Source organism: Borostomias antarcticus, assembly GCF_949987555.1.
Source record: "Borostomias antarcticus genome assembly, chromosome: 11".
In the NCBI taxonomy this organism is placed as follows: domain Eukaryota; kingdom Metazoa; phylum Chordata; class Actinopteri; order Stomiiformes; family Stomiidae; genus Borostomias; species Borostomias antarcticus.
In genome coordinates this window covers 20,015,906-20,035,109 of record NC_140244.1, presented here as the reverse complement: position 1 = coordinate 20,035,109, position 19,204 = coordinate 20,015,906, and the positions used below count along the sequence as shown (strand labels likewise).

General features: G+C 44.3%; 1 protein-coding gene across 2 annotated transcripts; it reads left to right on the top strand.

Moving 5' to 3' along the window:
* Positions 1-6,620: 6,620 nt before the first annotated feature.
* Positions 6,621-15,243, top strand: tp53inp2b (tumor protein p53 inducible nuclear protein 2b). Of its 2 annotated transcripts, none has more exons than XM_084445450.1 (4): positions 6,621-6,858; positions 10,380-10,727; positions 11,759-11,915; positions 12,094-15,243. In XM_084445450.1, the coding sequence occupies exons 2-4, from the start codon at positions 10,604-10,606 to the stop codon at positions 12,359-12,361; spliced, it is 549 nt and encodes a 182-aa protein (XP_084301576.1). In that variant the 5' UTR covers positions 6,621-6,858; positions 10,380-10,603; the 3' UTR covers positions 12,362-15,243. The 2 variants fall into 2 exon arrangements, with proteins under 2 accessions (XP_084301576.1, XP_084301575.1); XM_084445449.1 differs by having other exon boundaries at positions 11,345-11,915.
* Positions 15,244-19,204: the final 3,961 nt, after the last annotated feature.

Here is a 19,204-nt window from a genome sequence, read left to right as displayed (position 1 = left end):
ACTAAGGAGTGGCTTTCGTCTGGCCACTCTACCATAAAAGCCTGATTGGTGGAATGCTGCCTGGATGGTTGATCTTCTGAAATGTTCTCCCATCTCCACAAGGATACGCTGGAGCTCTGCCATCGTGACCCTCGGGTTCCTGCTGACCTCACTGGCTGAGGCCCGTCTTCCCCGATTGCTCAGTTTGGCTGGATGGCCAGGTCTAGGAAGATTCTTGGTGGTTTCAAACTTCTTACATTTATGAATGATGGTGGCCACAGTGCTCTTTGGGACCTGTAAAGCTGCAGAACATTTTCAGTACCCTTCTCCAGATCGATGCCTTGACACAATCCTGTTTCTGAGGTCCGCAGAAAATTAATTTGACCCCATTGCTTGGAGTTTGCTCTAACGTACAGTCAACTTATACAGGCAGGTGTTGCCAATCTCTAATCATGTTCAACCAACTGAATTTACCACAGGTGGACTCAAATTAATTTGTAGAAACACCTCAAGCAGTATCAGTGGAATGAAAATGCACCTCAGCTCACTCTAGGGTGTGCACACTTGTGTAAATATATTTTACATTTACATTTTTAAGAATTTTGTGTAGAATTTTGAGACAAAAAATGAACTCAGTCTACTGTAGAATAAGTAGAGTAACGTAATAAAACATGGAGAAGGTGAAAGGGGTGTGCAGACTTTCCGACTTGACGGTATCTGACCGTCTGTCTGTCCGTCCGTCCGTCCGTCCGTCCGTCCGTCCGTCCGTCCGTCCGTCCGTCCGTCCGTCCGTCCGTCCGTCCGTCCGTCCGTCCGTCCGTCTGTCTCTGTGTCAGTCCGACTCCCTGCTGTCCTGAAGAACTCCTTTGTTGTGGGGGAAACGTCACGGCAACATCCAAACCCTCGAGGAGGTCCAGTCTGTCAGGACGTAATGTACTGTACGAGCTTTATGTGTTTTGGAACAGCAAGAACAACAAAAGTAATCAAACATAACAACATGGAAGGAAATGGCCTTAGGAGTGCTGACATTGCTTTTCACAGTAGTCAACATTGACGTTCTCGAATGAACGTGGTGTGTCACACACAGTGGTGTGTTGCGTTATATATCCCATTGGCAGTCTTGTACTATACTCTACTCCTCTAGCAGAATTGTGTGTGTGTGCGTGTATGTATGTATGTATGTATGTATGTATGTATGTATGTATGTATGTATGTATGTATGTATGTATGTATGTATGTATGTATGTATGTATGTATGTATGTATATGTGTGTGTGTGTGTGTGTGTGCGTGTGTGTGTTTATATGTGTATGTGCCTGTGTGTGTGTGTTTATGTGTGTATGTGCCTGTGTGTGTGTGTGTGTGTTTATGTGTGTATGTGCCTGTGTGTGTGTGTGTGTGTGTATGTGCCTGTGTGTGTGTGTGTGTGTGTATGTGTGTGTGTGTGTTCTTAACTCCGTGCAGCAGTACAGCGTATGCAGGTCATCATTGGCATGGCAGCAGGTCTGAGCTGGGCTGGGGGGAGGTGATAGAGTCACAGCCTCTCTGCCAGTCTGACCTATCTGCTGCTGCTGGCATCTTATCACGGGCCGGCAGACACGCGCCGACATGGGGAGAGCGGAGGTCAGAGGGAGGCCTAGCGTGAGGAGGTCCCCTCGTGAGACCATCGGCGAACTCACATTCAGTTTCACTCTGCAGATCAGGCATTCCCACCCATCTTGAACCGTTATTGTGGGCGGGAGTACTTGCCTTGACAGACTAACTCCTTCAGCCAAACAGCGTGACAAAACTTTTGCCAAACCCAGTCGGACGAATGACGAAAATGTCTTTTCCACAGAGAAACTGTGCATTTACTCTTGTTCTTGTTTAATTGTTATTATTGAGTCTATTTCTGCAATACTGCACTCATGTTTGTTCTACTAACATTAACATTACTGCCTGGTGCTTCGGGAGAGTGTTTTGCCATGGGGACTACTACTGGAGTGCAGAACAGCAGTCAGAACACAGTCCCTGATTGGCCCGGTCAAAACTTAATCTGAGAATAATCGTTGGAGATAGTGCGAAGTCCAGACTGATCTGCGGAGGCAAACTGATAGTGAACTCGATCAGGATGGACTCCCAAGGCCGTGTGAGGAGAGGGATGGAGTGAAAGACCTTAGTACAAACTGACCCTGTAGGGGAGCATTTTGGGGAGAGGGTCCAAAGTGTCAAAGTAAAACTAGAGCTCCTGTCTGTTGATAATGTGTTCCGGCCGCCGGGGAGCTACTTTGGCTCATTTGGACTGGATTTGAGCAGCAAAGGAGAGGAATCCAATTCGGTTTTGGGACCAACGGCGAAGAAGCAGAGAGCATCGCAAGGGTTCCTGTGTAACTGCTGTCAGTCACATATGAAAAACATGTCTGATTACTCAACTCCAGGCTAAGAGAGGAACGAAGGCGGGGCTTTCATCAGTGACCCGTTCGGCTCCTCCCCCTTCCTCCTTCTTCCTCTTCCCACTTTCTTCCACGCCTGGATCTGGGAGGATATTACATCACCTTGTTTCTGTCAGTGCTGCTCTGAAGGGAACTCTCTCAGATCCACGTGCCTTATGGTGCTGAGTATGACACAGGCTCTATACGTTTTAAATGTGGTTAGTTAGTAATGAGCTGGAACAAAGGCCTGCAACTCCATGTTATGCAACATTGACCGAAACACATTCCTAGTATGTTGTAAAACTACATGGCAATAAACATTTCTGATTCTGATTTCAGATACTATTTGGAGCCAGGTGATAACAGATTATATATATATATATATATATATATATATATAGAGAGAGAGAGAGAGAGAGAGAGAGAGGCACAAGACACTGTTCTATTTTGTACATTATTGTAAGTTGTACTGTATTGTATTACATTTGCCTCTCTGTTCTTGTATTTTGTGCTGTCCTTGCACAATGTTTATTGTGTTTATTGTTATGCACCAACAGACCAAAGCAAATTCTTTGTATGTGTAACCTACTTGTCAAAATAAATCTGATTTTGATTCTGATTCTGTAAGCAGCATTCACTTGGAACATTCTCAGACAAATATGTTGTGTCAGCAAGAGACACCTGGGTTGTTGTTATGCAGAGTCTCAAGAGGAAATGTCTGTCCAATGCCACACCTAGGACATGACTCAAAATAAACACAAACACACACACAAACACACACACAGTACAAACCGACATTTGCCTTGCTGCCCTGCCCTCGCATGCCTTTGTCAGGTTAGTGAGGGCAAGCCACACTGATCAGCTGTGCATCGCACACACACGTGTACAGACACACACAGACTATATACATACACAGAGTCCTGTGACCTCTCACCTACTTCTCCAAGCAGCCCCAGTTGCACACTGGGAGAACTGCAGGGATCAAAATGACCAAATTCAGAAAAATGCAGCCTCCTAGGCCAAAGATCTAGATCTAAAACTTTGCAAGTTTTTCAGAAGTTTCACCAATACAAAATAATTTTCCATAATTGCTGTATTTTTAAATGAGTAGTTTCCTCATCCATCACACAGACATAAACTATTCAACTTTATCTCAATTTACCATTTTTCAGCTGCTGTCTGTAGACTACAGTAAATGGCAGAAGGGTATGTCTGGACTTAAGTTTGAGGCTTGAGTTCACTGGGGCTTGTTCTAAACTTTGATAGCCTTTAGAGAATACATAAGAAATGCTCAATCCACATATGGAGTTCGTTACCACAGATGTGGTATCAAGACAAGTCAGAAAATGGTGAGGAGTGTGTGTGAGAGTGTGTCGGACGGACATAGAGAAAGAAAGAAAGAAAGAAAGAAAGAAAGAAAGAAAGAAAGAAAGAAAGAAAGAAAGAAAGAAAGAAAGAAAGAAAGAAAGAAAGAGATCAAGTATGTATGTGTGTGTGTGTGTGTGTGTGTGTGTGTGTGTGTGTGTGTGTTTGTGTGTGTGTGTGTGTGTGTTTGTGTGTGTCCGCATGTGTGTGTGTGTTGCTTAGCACCTGGTAACTGTATAGGCCAAAGCCTTATCATCTTGCCTTAAAGGCCTCAAGCTCACATTGCGGCCGTGTACAGTCATTGGGCTGGGCTGTCCTGTCACGTCTCACCGCTGAGGTAACAGCAACAAAGACCAGGTTGCCGACCGGAGTAGGTGTGCAGGACTCAGCACAGCGGCAACCTGTTTGGTTAGTTTGTTCTGTGTTTGGTCTGTGATCAAAACAAACACTGACTATCTACTCTGCCCACGTGTACTGAATGTACTACTGAGTGATAAACCACCACCGGGACTATAAACAATAGAGCAATACCCCCCCCCCTCCCCCACCTCACACACACACATCTTGTGGGTGTTTCGAGAGGGGGCTACTGCAGCAGTGTCCTGTCTGGCTTGATCCTGGTCATTTCCTCACCATAAAACAGGACTGCTTGGCCCAGCCGTGCACTACAATAGAATTACTACAGCATTCCTAAATAATCAGGAGGACTCGCCCCTTCCTCACTGATGAGACGGTGCAGAAGGTGCTCATCTAGGCCGTTCTGATCTCTGGACGACCACAACTCCCTCCTCGCTGATGCCCCGGCGACAGCCATCAGACCTCTGGAGCTTATCCAGAAAGCTGCAGCTGGACTGGTGTTCAACCTCCCCAAGTTCTCCCACACAACTTCCCTTCTCCGTTCTCTATACTGGCTCCCTGTCGCAGCTCGCATCCAGTGCAAAACTCTGGTGCTAGTCTACAAGACAGTGAAATGAATAGCTCCTTCCTACCTCCAGGCTGTGGTCAAGCCCTGCCACTTCACTCTGCTGCCTCGTGGTGATTGGCTGCCCCGTCGCTCCGAGGCCCCAGAGGCCAATGAACAGGGTGGGAAAAAACAAAAAACTTGAGCTCAGCAACTTTATTCCAATGTGGATTCTTCAAATGGTAAATAAACTTTCTGACTCTGATTCACCCCACCCTATGGCTAAGTGATCGCTTATTAGTGTCCATGACGACACTGTTGACACCACATATCCGTGATACGCCCGCCTGGCGACAACACTAGTTTCAGGGGGGAGGGGGGGGGGGGGGGGGGGGGCGCTACCACCCCCCCTGAAAAAAGGGAGAGGGAAACACTGAGGAGAGACGTCTGGACTGAGGAGAGATGTCTGGACTGGCATAAAGCTCTCCACCTAACGAATGCAGCAATACCAAACATAACCTGCACATAGCCACGAAATGCATTCATGGGCGAAGGTCTGTGCTCTGCCAGCACCATTTGTATTTGTATTTCGTTGTTCTTGCACTTTTATTTTAACACTGGATAAGTTCTTATATGTTTAGAAAGGAGATTATGATTTCTGGTAACTAGTTCTCTTGACTGCCTATGTTGAATGTAAGTCGCTTTGGATAAAAGCATCTGCTAAATGACTGTAATGCAATGCAATGTAATGATAGGTTAACTGTAATTGGAGTGTGCTGCCTGTCCGTTCAACCTGTTTTCTCGTCCAGTCATGGCTCATAGTCTCCGGGTTGCATAACTTGTGAGGAGTGGGCAAGAACAGAGGAGGGATGTGGGCCCAGTGGAGATTAGGCTACTGGTGGGACTCAGTCGAAAGTCGACCACCAAAGGCTTTCAAAACCTCAGCAGTTCATTGGCCACTCAAATGCTGCATTCACACAGGGGCCTTTCTGATAGGTTGTTTTTGTTGAATTACATTTGGAGCTCCTCCCAGCAAACGGAGAGTGAAATGGGGAATGGAAGGGGGGAGGGGAGAAGCAGACTATTTACAAATGACATTTAAAGGGATAGCCTTCATATCTATGGAGCACTGTACTGTACAAGCAACTAAGCATGCTTTGTATTGACACATATTTTATTTGTTAGCCTATTATTTTAATGGTTTGACTTGACTTTAAATGTATTAAATGGCAAAATGTGCATTCAATGTGTGAACAAATTTGTTTATATAAATGTATCATGTTTCAACCAGTTACTGCCACACCACAAACATGAGTTGCACACATTAAGAGAGAATAACCAAGCTCAACTTTTGTTTTCTGTTTAGGAGAAACTAGTGATATGAAATACAACAGGTCCAATAGTAAATACAACAGACCATAAACAGGATCTGAACAGGTCTATAGACCCTAAACATGTCTCATTGTTTCACTGCTGTTTTAGAGAAGGTTCAGTACTTCATTGAAGGTCTAACAATAATTCATTTGTAGGACATTATGTGTTGAGTTTATCTCTAATTCCATCAGTAATTAATGATGAGGCTGACAGTGTATTTCTGCACTCAGCTGTCAGACAGCCTTCATCACTTTATTGCTCTCTTCTATTCTAAAGCAGGTTGAGTCCCTCACACGCCTGGATCAGCTTACCCTCCCGTAATACTGACCTTTCTCTTTCATAATACCAACAGAAAACTGACCTCAGACCAGCCGCTAAGTACATTCGCCCTGCTCCATCCAGCTCATTGCCCAACCCCCACCCTGTTACCAAGAGGCCCGACTTGGCTCTTGTGGAATATTCTGATTGGCCCGTGGTTGTAGTGGGCGGGGATATGGGCGTCACCGGGAGTATTGTGATCTCACAATCAGCTGTTTTGTACGTTCTACATTCTGATCCGCGGATCAGCTGGACACAGCAATAACAGGCGAAATCTGCAGGGGCAAAACATAGAACGAGCGAAGAAAAAAACTGCAGATGGTATCATCTTGACATTAGTGTAAATTAAAGTTTTACACGAAGTCCTTCTTCTAAGAAGAAAGCCTTTTTTTATTTTGTATTATTATGTTATAACTACCTCACTAAAGGCTACCTAAAGCTATGCTTTAAGAATTGTTGTCGTTTCCACTGTGTGCTTTCGTTTACAACTTGAATATTTTTGCAAAGGCAGGTAAGCTATCCCATTTACTTTCCTTTTACTACTTTGAGCATTTTCAGTTCAGTAAAACATGCAAATGGGTGTCAGTGGATTCTGGCAACAGTGTTTGCCAATGGTGCATATCTGCATTAGGAAAATGCTAACGCTTATCATATTGTTCTGTCATATTCAGACGTATCCAAAACTGAACAGTAAATATTATGATAGGTTATAATCAATTACACCAATAGTGGCTGACAGAGCAGACATTCATAGCTCGAATGGTAGGCTATGCATATGGGCATCCGTTTATAGGTCATGAAATAATTTGAATGCTCTTGTAGCAAGGATGGTTTTCCGATAATATGGTAGCCTGCGAAAAATGAAACACCCTGTTTACATCTGCCCCTGTTTTGCAAATATATATTGTTGATTTATGCTATCTTTTATGTGTTCACCGAGTCAAAATATACAGCTGTTTCCTCTCTATCGCGTCGTATTAGCCTATAGTACGAATATACAGTCGTAACATACATCGATTCCTTCGCTTCGGGTCACTACTGTTGAGGCAATCTGTCATTGCGTTGACCCTTCAGCCAGCCTATCCATAGCCCTGTCAGAGCGGCTGGAGCTTACACGGATAATTCATGTCGAACCTGACCGCTATGGACTTATTATTGGCTTTGGACTAGGCTACTGCTCTTTTCTGCCCGTGACCCTGCAAGTGTCTCGTTTTAAAAAAGCAACAACATATTTGCAACGTATAGCCTATAAGCAGTATCACCTCCCAAATGTAAGCACTTATCTCCTCAAAAGTAGCCTAGATTTTTCATCGACATCCAGCTATCAAGTGGATTAAAGAACTCACACAAAACCATTGAGAATGCTCAACGAATTCTTTATTTACTGCCAACTTCTTGAAGGTGATTTGGTACTAAAATCCATACAGGTTGAAAGATATCCTATGATTTTGTCAAAGAATCCTTTTTTCCCCTTTCCTGTTCGTCTCTCTTTCTTTTTTTCTTAGTTGGTCCTGTAGGCTGGACCGACTGGCAGCATCAGTGACGTCAGACTCTTTCGTCATTCAGTCTTGTTTTCATTTGCATATCCCCTCCCATCCCCATTTGCTCCGCCCACTATTAAAGGAACCTTTTCAAAGCTGCATACTGTACTTATGACTGGAGCAGAGAATCTACAGGCCTGCATAGGGCCTGTCATAGTTGACATAGATCACAACCGTGTTCATCAATACCCATTTCATCCTTATTTGCCAACACTAACATGTCAGAGTGTCACAAGTCAAACGCCAATTTGTTGCACAGGGTTTGGGTGTCCAGATGTGGAAGCTTGATGATAATGATAATGATGATGGTGATGATGTTGATCTTTTCACAGGTAACATTTTATCAAGCCATTCAGATGAGATAGTTACCTGTCATATTTGTATAACACTGGCCATAAAGATACTGTGTTATGTTTGCTTCTCTTGAACCAAAACGGAGCCCCTAAATAGTACTTTCAAGATATTGCCTTATCAAATGATTACCTGAATGATACCTGGATAATAAGATATTACCTTATCAAATGATAACCTGAATGAGACATGAATGATAAGATAATACCTCATTTCATGTTTTTCCTGAATGAGACCTGAATGGGATCCTGGATTATCTGATTAATTAGAGGTTGTATTGCTGCATTTTCATCATGTCTGTTTCAGTGGACAACATATTATCTTTACACAAAAGGAGACTAGAACTGCAGCAACTGATAAGATGTTGTTGCACTAGCAGTCCTTTAACGGGGGCAGGAGATGTAGGTGCATGTATGCGTGCCTAAGTGTGTGTGTGTGTGTGTGTGTGTGTGTGTGTGTGTGTGTGCATGTGTTTTAGGGATGAACTTCATGCATTCCTACAGTATGAGCTTTCTTTCCTGGTTAGACTTGTTATCTGTGCTAGTCTTGTGACTTGGTGTCTGACACTTAAGGAATGCACGGAAAACCTCAGTGCTCCTACATGAATCTCTCACACCCTTTTCTTCTTTTCCTCATGCTCTGTCATGTATCTTATCTCAACTCCCTTTATACTTTTCTCTCTGTCAGTCCTTTCTATTATGTGAACCTTCTCTGTCTGCTTGTCTTTCTGTTTCTCTGTTCCTTTCTCCTGACCTATTTTAGGACATCCACACACTGTCCAGTAGGCTGGAGACTCCCAGTGTTCCTCCATAGTGCCTATCTAGAAACCCACTTGGAGAAATGATAGGATATGCCAGTGTGTGTGTGTGTGTGTGTGTGTGCGTGCGTGCTGTTGACTGTGCTTTGTCAAGTCTCCAGTCGTACCTCCTCCTTGTCCATCTGTCCAGTCTTTGTTCACAGTAAAGAAGGGGGAGAAGGGGGGGTGTAAAAGCATTGTTCCTCTCTCATCAGCAAAATGTCCTGCTTGATCCTAACTCGTTTATATTTCACATAGTTACCTTTCCTAATCTAGTTTCCTTCATTATTACCGAGCAGTCAACGTCTCAGAGAGGTCCCATCTATCCACTCAACACTATGCTATTTATGCTGCGTAATTCCTGCAAGCCTAGTGCAAAAACAAACTATGGAAGTAACCAAAACATTTATCCTCACTGATCCTCTTAGACCAAATAGCCTGACCGATGTGCCCAATTCTAGAATGATATCCCTGCCAATCTAATCTTGGTCTGATATGCTATCCTAGAAAACAAACAGAAGTGTTGGAAAACATTTTCAGCAGATTCTATTTATTTGGCAGCAGATTCTATGTCTTTGGTTCCGGCATTAGTGGCATGATAATGCTAGCGCAATGCAGTACAAACGACTAGCATTTAAAGCAAGCGCACTTAAACACTCCACAGTGCACCCAAATCAAATCAAATATGAGGACAGTCTGCCGGGGGCTCATTTGAGTTTTTATGCCATCATTTTTGAAGTCCGACTATCGTTTAATCCATTATTTTGTTTGGACTTCTATGGCCCTCTCTCTCTCTCTGTAAATAGGGAGGCGGAGCGATACGTAACCAGCTATTCTCTTACTATCAACACAACAAGTTGCAATGGCCACATTTGAAAAAAATATCTGACTTTGATTAGGAGTTAAGTTTATCTGGTGATCCTTACTAGTTTGGCGTTTCGGTTAAATTGTGCTAGCATTAGCATGCCGCTAACGTTGTTCTCCATCAATCAACATGATGGGTAAGGCGTAAATGAGGATGTCCAAAATTCTGAACTACCCCTTTAAGTGTCAGAAGGTACCTGTGTTTTGTTGTGTCAAACTTTCATTGCCCAGCTCTTTCTTATTAGCTTTACCTTTACTAGGCTAATGATCAAATGTCCATCTGAATTCAGCATGGAAACATTAAAATGACTCCTCCTTTTAGTTAGTTCCATTCACTCCATTTTGTGATATTATCTTTCTCCAAAAACATGAGGTTAGGATTAGAAAACATAGGTAAAGTAAACATTAGTATTTGTATTAGTACATTAGTACACATTCTGTATACTGAGCACACTGTCTCCTCTCTCTCTTTCCCTCCAGGCCTTTGCAGTCCAGACCAAGTGAAACCTTATATTTGCACTAGAGAATCCCATCTTCTCGTGATACAGTCAGCCTACGCAAAAAAAAGGGCTTAAAGTGAACGAGGCCGAGAAAATCGTGCTAAAGTCATACACAACGACGTACGTCCAAAAGGCAGCTACCATTTTCCCTCCGAGGAAGACAAGTGCACGTATCACCCGACCCTCGACCCCACCACCATCGCCATGTTCCAGCGTCTCAGCAGCCTGTTCTTCGGGGAGGTGGAGGAGGTGTCCGCCGAGCTGAAGGGGCCCAACCCCTGTGTGACTGAGGCGGACGAGGAGGGGTGGATGCTGGTCAACCTGCCGGGTGAGTCCCTTGTCCCCTTTGGCCACGGAAGCCATTTTGTGTTTGCGGCGGGTGTTGGGAAGGGGTGGTGCCGGAGACGGGGGAGGGTGGCGGCGTGCGTGGCGGGTGGAGGAGCGTGTTGGAGGGTGTGGCACCGGTGGTACTTTCTAGGTAGCTAGACTGGTGCTATATGTTCTATGCTGTCTAGCTAGATATGCCCGGGTCTTAACTAAACACAAATCACCATCCACTCTGTTCACACCCTTGCACAACCAAACAAAAGCCCCATGATAATGCCAAGTACAGTCAATATATCATGTAGCGGACATAACCACTCAAGGTTTCAAAGTAACTAATGATATTATTCCTATTTTCTATGTTTTGTTTCGTTTCCTTATCCCTTTTCTCCTTCTCCAACTTTATTTAAACATCCTCACATTTCCCACACTGGTATGTGTGTGTGTGTGTATGTGCTCCCCCTTATAATGGCCTCTCATAATACCCCCCCACCCAAAACCCACATGGCATCACATATATTGTACCACCCCCTCCTTACTGGTGCCATCCCCCTGTCCTGAACATGCCCTTTTTTTTAATTGGACGCACCTCGTCTGATCCCATCCCTGCTACGTTCTCAGTGGAGACTGATTGCGCAATGCTGGTAGAAGGCGGGGCCAGAGTGCCATTGATCGCACAGCTGCCCCCTCAAAACAACCAATCAGGTCGACCAGATGCGCTTTCAAAGACTGAATGTTCTGGCCGCGCCCTTCCCCCACCTCACAAGCGCTGCAGGATGCATAAACCTCGGGCGCGAGTGGCGGTGACGTCATCGAAGCCCCCGCTCCGCCCGAGCTCCCGCCCTTTAGCCTCGGGCGCGGCCACGCCCCCCGCCGCCACCGGGCCCAGACGGGCCAGGCTGTCCGCCGGCTCCACCCCATCCGTGTCCCCTGGTTCTGGGACTGAGTGCGGGGGCGGTAGCAGCGGGGCGGGGTCGGAGAGAGGCTGCATGGACGAGAGCTGGTTTGTCACCCCTCCCCCCTGTTTCACTGCAGAGGGAGCCACGGCGGAGACCAGCCCCATGGAGGACCTGCTGATCGAACACCCCAGCATGTCCGTGTACGTCTCCCCCGCCAGCTTGTCCATGATCTCCAACGGCAACCTGTCCGTGGTGGGAGAGGAGAGCATCGTTAGCCTGACGGGCAGCGTTAGGTGAGAAGTACACCTTTTTTTAGCTTAGCTTAGCTTAGCTTAGCTTATCTTTTTAGCTTTCTATCTTCTTGCAAAATTAGTATACCATTGCAAAACGATCCTGTAAAACGATCATGTAAACGATCCTTCAGTGACCACGTACGGTGTCTGATCTCTCTCTGTCGCTCCTCTCCCGTAGCCGGGCTGCTGAGCCGGCCACCGCCCCCGCCTCCCGAGGCGCCTTGCCCACCAGGGTGACCCGCGGGGCGGCCGCGCAGACCGGCGCCCTGGCCAAGGTCACCCAGGTGGCCCGGGTCCAGAGGGGCAAGGCCCGCACTGAGAGGCGCCATCTGGGACGCAACCGCCTCCAGCGCCAGAACCGCACCAGGGAGCAGGTCCCTCGCCACGGGGCCCACGCCAGGAACACCTTCTTGCACCAGCCCAGCCAGCGCAAAGTCTGCCACTGAGCCCACCTGCCTGTAGGGGGCAGTGTGTTTACTCTGAGGGCATTAGTAGAATATATATACGCACCCCCCCCACACGCACACACACAACTACACAATGACATATACACACACATCCATGCACATACACACACACACACACACTACACAACTATACAATGACATATACACACACGTTCATGCACACACACACACACACACACACACACACACACACACACACACACACACACACACACACACACACACACACACAGAGTTAACAGTCTCCGAGATAGTTATAGGCTTACACAGAATTGAACTTAATTGTTTACTCACCATTCCCTTGTTGTCCCCGAACTCCCCATAATTAAGTTGTCGTTTAAGATCAGACAAACAAATATTTAATTTAGATGTTGCTAATAGTAGCCTAACCATTGAAAAATGTCCAAAAATATGCATGTTAGTCAATTCCTTCCATTGTCTTTTCCTTTTGACGTTTCACACTTGAATCTTTTCAAATTTATGTTATTTTTCATGTTCAGTTTGTCCTTTCCTCTTTTGATCCTCGAAATGTAGGTTTGAGACAGAAACAAAAACAACCCAGTATACCTGGTCTGCTGGAACAGGCTTTCCTTGGGAATATGTATTAGACTACACACCACTGGATACATGTAATTAAGTATGCATTTAGTATAAGGGCCAGGCTTAGCCACCCCACATTGAAATCTCACCATGTCCTTTGCTTTAAAGGTACAGCTCAGAGAAAACAATAATTGATTTAATATGTCCTGTATGCAGGGATAATACTGTATGCAGTGTGAGGAGAAAGATAAAATATGTTTGCCCTGCCTCTCTGTCTCGTCCTGTCCAGTCTAGGACTGTATAATAGAGATACAGTATAGCAAAGAAAGCCACTGACACCACCTAAGGCAGAAGGTCAGTTTCTCTCTCTTCACGCTCCTTGACGGATAGAAGCAGGTAGAGGAGGGTGAGAGGATGGACAGAACAGACTAAAGAGCAAAGAAGACAGGAAGAGGCTAGTAAAGTGAGGGCGTAGATCCAGAGAGGGTAGAACATCGATACGTGTGGTGTAGCTTCCTGTGCAGCCCCAGGTCAGGTTTCCCACTTCAACAACCAGTGTTCTCAAAGCACAACCAAATGCTACATTGTTGCAAACTTCCTTGGCAACCACGAGTAGTTGGCAAACACAGACACGCTGGCAAACAATCTGGTCAGTGTAACAGAATCTCATCAACTAATATAGTGTTGGGAAGCTTTTGCAAGACAGGAAACTATCATCATTGTGTTTTTTTTTGTTTTTTTCTTTCTTTTTTTTTAAAATTAAAAATAAAAAATCTTTACCCATGTTGTGCAAAAATACAAGCCACGACCATTATGATCTCCTCAACAGTGACCCTCAACATACAGGAGCATTTAGGACAGAATGGGAGACATTTAAGGCTAACTACCGAATATCTATTGGGTATGGGACACCATTGTAGAGTTCACCCCATGTGAAATAACATCCTGCATATGACTTGGTGTGAGCCTCCAGTTCTTGCCAGCAGGTCACAGGGGTGTGATAAGTCAAAGTCAGCGCAGGGCGGTATAGATGGCAACTCTTTATTTTATTTTGCTCAAGTTCTTTTTGCTATTGGTGCTTCTGAGGTCCTGAAGAATCTAGCATTAGTTTTTCTCGGTCTCTCTCTCTCAATTGTGGACATTTAGAAAGCCTGTTCCTGGTATTCCTGTGGAAGTATACTGTGAAGCTATGAATAGGCAACAATTAGCATCTGGCCCCTAAAAAGAAGAGAAGGATGAGAGAAAACTATCATTTGCCCAGCACACACTACCCACTCCATAGTGATCATAAGAATGTAGGTGTGCTGTGACTAGGATCATCATCTCTTCGATTAAAATCAAAGGAAAACCGGGAAGATTTAACATCAGGGTCTTTCAATAGTATCACGCATACACACACACACACACACACACACACACACTCACACACACACGCGCAGAGTTGTCCTCTTTCTGGTACTGCTCAGTGTTTTAAAGGACTTGCTCAAGGAAAAACAACTTAGTTGAGCCCTATAACTGCTCCACCTGCCACTTGCTCTCTCTCTCTTTTCTTTAGCACACCGATCCCTAACAATGTCCTCATCTTGAAGATCTAGCTTACTGATATGTATTCAACTATGTTAGTTACTATGGTGCTGAAGTGTATATCAATATATACTAAAGTTTGTAAATTATTTGAGACATGGATGTGAGTTGACACTGTCATCAGTCAAAGTTTTAGCTGTGTGCGTTGGAATGTTTATTTTCATTTTGTTTTTAAATCAAATCATTATATGAAGTCTGTGTGTGAGAGATTGTGTGTTGACACAAAAGCTAAAAAAAAAAAAGGGTCAAATATTTTTCTTGTAAATATTAGAATGCAGTTTGTGATGCTCCTTAATGTTCAGTGTCAGAGCCGCTCAGGATTTCAATCCTTAGTTGTTCCCAGTTTGACTAATGAGAATCCTCTCCCAATGGTATGTTTCAATAGTCTAAAGTGGTGTCCCTCCCTCAACTGGACTTGCACTGGGATGCACCCCATTCAATATGCACCCCCAAAAGACAGTGCTTGGATCATAAGTAGATGCTGCCCTCTAGAGGGCTAAAGTAGAAGGATGCATGGTCGTGATCATAAGGATGAGCTCACGGTAGTGCATCCTAACATGATTATGTTTGGAGGAGGGATACAGTGAGAGTGTGAGGATTATGTCTTTTCATTAAATTTCAGCAGAACTACAGTATGCTGTTCAGTTCATAAAGAAACGTCAGATTATTTTATTTTCTCACTAATGACAAACGGCAGTTTTGCAGTGTTGCCAACTATCGTGTAAATTGTTTTTAGAAACAGCTAGAATTTATAATTTATACTATGATTATAAATATTATATATTTCTTTCTGTTGCTGTTTCAAAATTACTATGTTACGTTTAATCCTTTGAATGATGCAGTGTATGGATCTTTGTAACAATTCCTACACACACACACACACACACACACACATACACACGCACACACACACACACACACACACACACACACACACCTGGATCTCCATGATCAACTCCCAAACCATTGTGCCTCTCGAGTCACTCTTATTACTCACAATGGAAAACTCTTCACAGGAAGAGAAGGGAAAAGGAAATCACAGGTGTGTACTGTATGTATGTATGTATGTATGTATGTATGTATGTATGTATGTATGTATGTATGTATGTATGTATGTATGTATGTATGTATGTATGTAAGCACATGTGTGTGTGTGTGTGTGTGTGTGTGTGTGGGGGGGGGTCTCAAGTGTGATGTGTAAACTCATGTGTTTTGGATTCAGTCTGTTTCTGTTATGTACCCTTCCTCTCCTTCACCCTTCTCTCCAAAATGTTGTCTCAAAGGTGCTGTGCTTTGAGTGAGGTCATGTGTGACTCACGAAAGGCGTTGATTGGGTGTGGCCACCCTCCAAATGCAGAAAGAGGGAGGAGCCACCAGGTGTACAGGCGTGTGATGTCAGAGCTCTGGTTGGGGAGGGAGGGAGCGAACGGATCATAAAAAGTCTGAGATGAAATGTATCAACAACAACAAAAAAATAATATGTTTGTATTTTCCCATGTAGTTATTAGAACGATTGTTCACACAGTATGATGTTAAAAAGTAAAAGGGTTTTGAATGTTTGGGAGTTTTTTTTATTATTATTTGCTTTGCGCTCTGATGATGATGGCAGCTTCAAAACACCGGGGTTCCCCCTTGTAACATCTCAACGAGTACCCCCTCCCCCATTAAAAAAACAAACTTAATATATACTTATATATATATAGGCTAGACATATAAAAAAGATTTGTTGTATTTGATATCTATGGTGATTGTGCCTTTCACTAGTTCTGCATGGTGTTTGTGATGTGAATCGTCCAGCCCTTAATGGGCCTGGGTCCATTGGCAGTCGAGACCTATGCAAAACCAAACGAATGGGTTTACCAGCATCCATTCTGCAAAAAAACAGGTACCATACAACAGCAACAACAACAACAACAACTACAACAACAATAAACACTCAGGTTGACACCTGAATCTTGTCTCATCATTTCAATGTGTGTGGGAGGGAGGAGAACAGAGATTGAACAATAATGGCAGGTTTTGGGGATATTACAGAGGTGGGGCTGAAAGAGCTCTTCCCACCCACCAGGGTGAAAATGCGCCATTTTAGATAATAGGAGGTCCAGAGGCAGGAGTGAGAAGTAGGGTCATGGTTCTGGAGGTGAAGGAATAGTTAGCGACGTGAATTTCTGATAAGAGCTGGGCATGGTGGCTAGGGGTCTAAGGTGACACAGCAGCCCTAGCAGATGGTGGTGGGAGGGAGGCTGGAAGTGAAAGGGTGAGGATGAGAGGGGTAGGATGAGAGGGGTCTGAGTAGTGTCGGGTGAGGATGAGAGGGGTCGGGTTGGTGTCAGGTGGAATCGCAGGTCAGGTTACGAGGGTGGGGTCGCAGGTCAGGTTACTGGAGCTGCTACAACACAACTTGTTAATTTTAGGGTAATTGAAATTGTGAAACCGTATATAATACAATTCAGTAACCTCTGTTATTTTCTGTGAGGAACTGCTGTGGACACATCAGATACAACAGTCACAGAATACATACAGTACCTACTACACACATTAAAATATAACGCTAAGGATAAAAAAAAGGTGGTGATAATTATTTACATTTAAAGGGGGAGGGGAGGGGGCTGTTAATCAGGTCGAACAGGTGTGGGGGGGGGTGGTTTAAGAGGGCAGTGGAGGGTTGGTACAAAACTTGATGTGGCCCTCCTGGTAATGAGGGGCAGGGACCTATACCTGCATCCAACACACACACACACACACACACACACACACACACACACACACACACACACATCCACAGTTTTTCCTCAATGTTCAGATTAGAATTGAAAGGAAACGGCCCATAATCCAAGAAAAATTCCACTTCATAGTGGTAGCAGACCACCTGAGAGTGTCACTCAGAAACTTTCAGGACATTCTGACGTGGCATTTCAAAATAAAGGTGCTCTAAAATGTCATACCCGCTGTGTTACCTCACATTTCTGATTGATATTTAAAGGAAACCACCCATAATCCAAGATCAATTCCACTTCACAGTGGTAGCAGACTCAGAAACCTTGCTCTACTAATCCATCTACTGGACAAAGAGTGTATAACAGGCAAAAGATCAGTTGACATCAGGTTGAAGTGTGTGGTATTTTGCTAAAAGCTTGTAAATGAAATTCAGCAATGTCAAGAAATATGCAGTGCACTTATTAAGATATTGTGTCTATTTTACGGAGCAGTATATCATAATTTGAATAAATGTTGTATGTGTGTAACTTTGGGATATGGGCAATGAATGTGCCTGAGGTGAGACTTTATTGGTTTTTATTGTTTTTTGTTTAAAAAACAAGAGTCTCTCCACAGTATTGGGGCTCAGGCAAAAAAAATGTGGACAATATTTCGCCTGCTTTTGAAAAGACTCTTTCACAGGGCACAGACGAGGCAGGAGTGATCAGGAATGCCATCGCCAACTTGTGTAGATTGGGGTAGACACATTTCTGTCCCTCCCAGTATTTGAGGGGGTCCTCCGGCTCCATCATGCACCTCTGGACCTCTGGACCCAACGTTTGCATCAGCAGTCATGCTCTGTCCTCGTGACTGCATTACAGTGTCATCCAGGGGACGCCACAGTTTGTTACCTAAGAAATAAACTGAGGTTGTTTGTGAGTGTAGCAGTTCATACAAATGCAACTCAAATGGAATAAAAATATTACCTAGGTAACAGGCTCGACAGCTTGTAACGTTGATGGTTGTGATGCTGGTGAGGAGGAGCTGGTGGTGGTTCTCATGAGAGAAGCACATTCAGATAGGAGTCTTCTTTCTGCATCACTGGCTCTTGTTGGTCTAAAAAAAACAATGTTTTTGAATCTTGGGTCCAACAGTTTCGCTAGAGACATGATGTTCATCCACTGGAGCTTATCTAGCTTTTCTCTGAGGAGCAATCTCAGTTTTTCTGCAAATTAACGATGGATGGTGGTTTTGCCATTTCTTCTAAAGAATGATCCAGCATTCAGAGTAAAGGTATGACCTTTGACCCAGATACTCGTTTCTCTTCAGAGAGCTCCACGGTGGCATCGTAAATCACAAGGCAGATGAGTGGTCTTAGCCCAACCAGCGCATCTTGACAGTGGAGCAAAAAGAAACGACTGCTCGACTTAAAGAATCTCAGTCGACTCAAGGGTCTCCAACTGATAATTCGACTAGTTGACTTTCGGGGGTCAGCCCTATTATCACTAGTTATAGTCGTTATACCCACAACATTGATCAGATGACTCTTATCTAAGTAGTTCAATCATGTTGTATAGATCAGAGATAGAGTATGAACATGCTTTCAACCGTGATCATTTTAGTTATGCTGTTAGATGGGGAGTCTATGAGGTTGAATAAGACAGTGCAGAGGATCTTTCTGTACTTTGTGACCTTAAAGGACAATGCTCGTTTTTGACAACCTGGACCTTATTTACGACATATTATAAGACGTTTGACTCACCGAGATCACTTTGGTGTAGTTCGGAGGCCTGTAGAAGAAATGTAAAATCCAGCGCGAGCCAGTATATCCATGTAATGGCGGTGATCGGGGCAACGAGAATGCAGCTTCTAAAAATCTATTTTCTGCCGCGAAACAGTTGTTTTCATCAATCTGTCTTGATGAATCACTAGTTGTGCTTACATAGAGCATAACTGTTGTGGTTTTCACATGCCATGATCTTTAGAAACGTCTTTCGAAAC

What these genes read in the sequence shown, in the direction of transcription:
- tp53inp2b (XM_084445449.1), top strand. Translation starts at nt 10,604, where the DNA reads ATGTTCCAGCGTCTCAGCAGCCTGTTCTTCGGGGAGGTGGAGGAGGTG. An exon ending in GATGCTGGTCAACCTGCCGG is followed by an intron (nt 10,728 to 11,344) that starts GTGAGTCCCTTG and finishes CTACGTTCTCAG; the next exon opens with TGGAGACTGATTGCGCAATG. An exon ending in AGCCTGACGGGCAGCGTTAG is followed by an intron (nt 11,916 to 12,093) that starts GTGAGAAGTACA and finishes CCTCTCCCGTAG; the next exon opens with CCGGGCTGCTGAGCCGGCCA.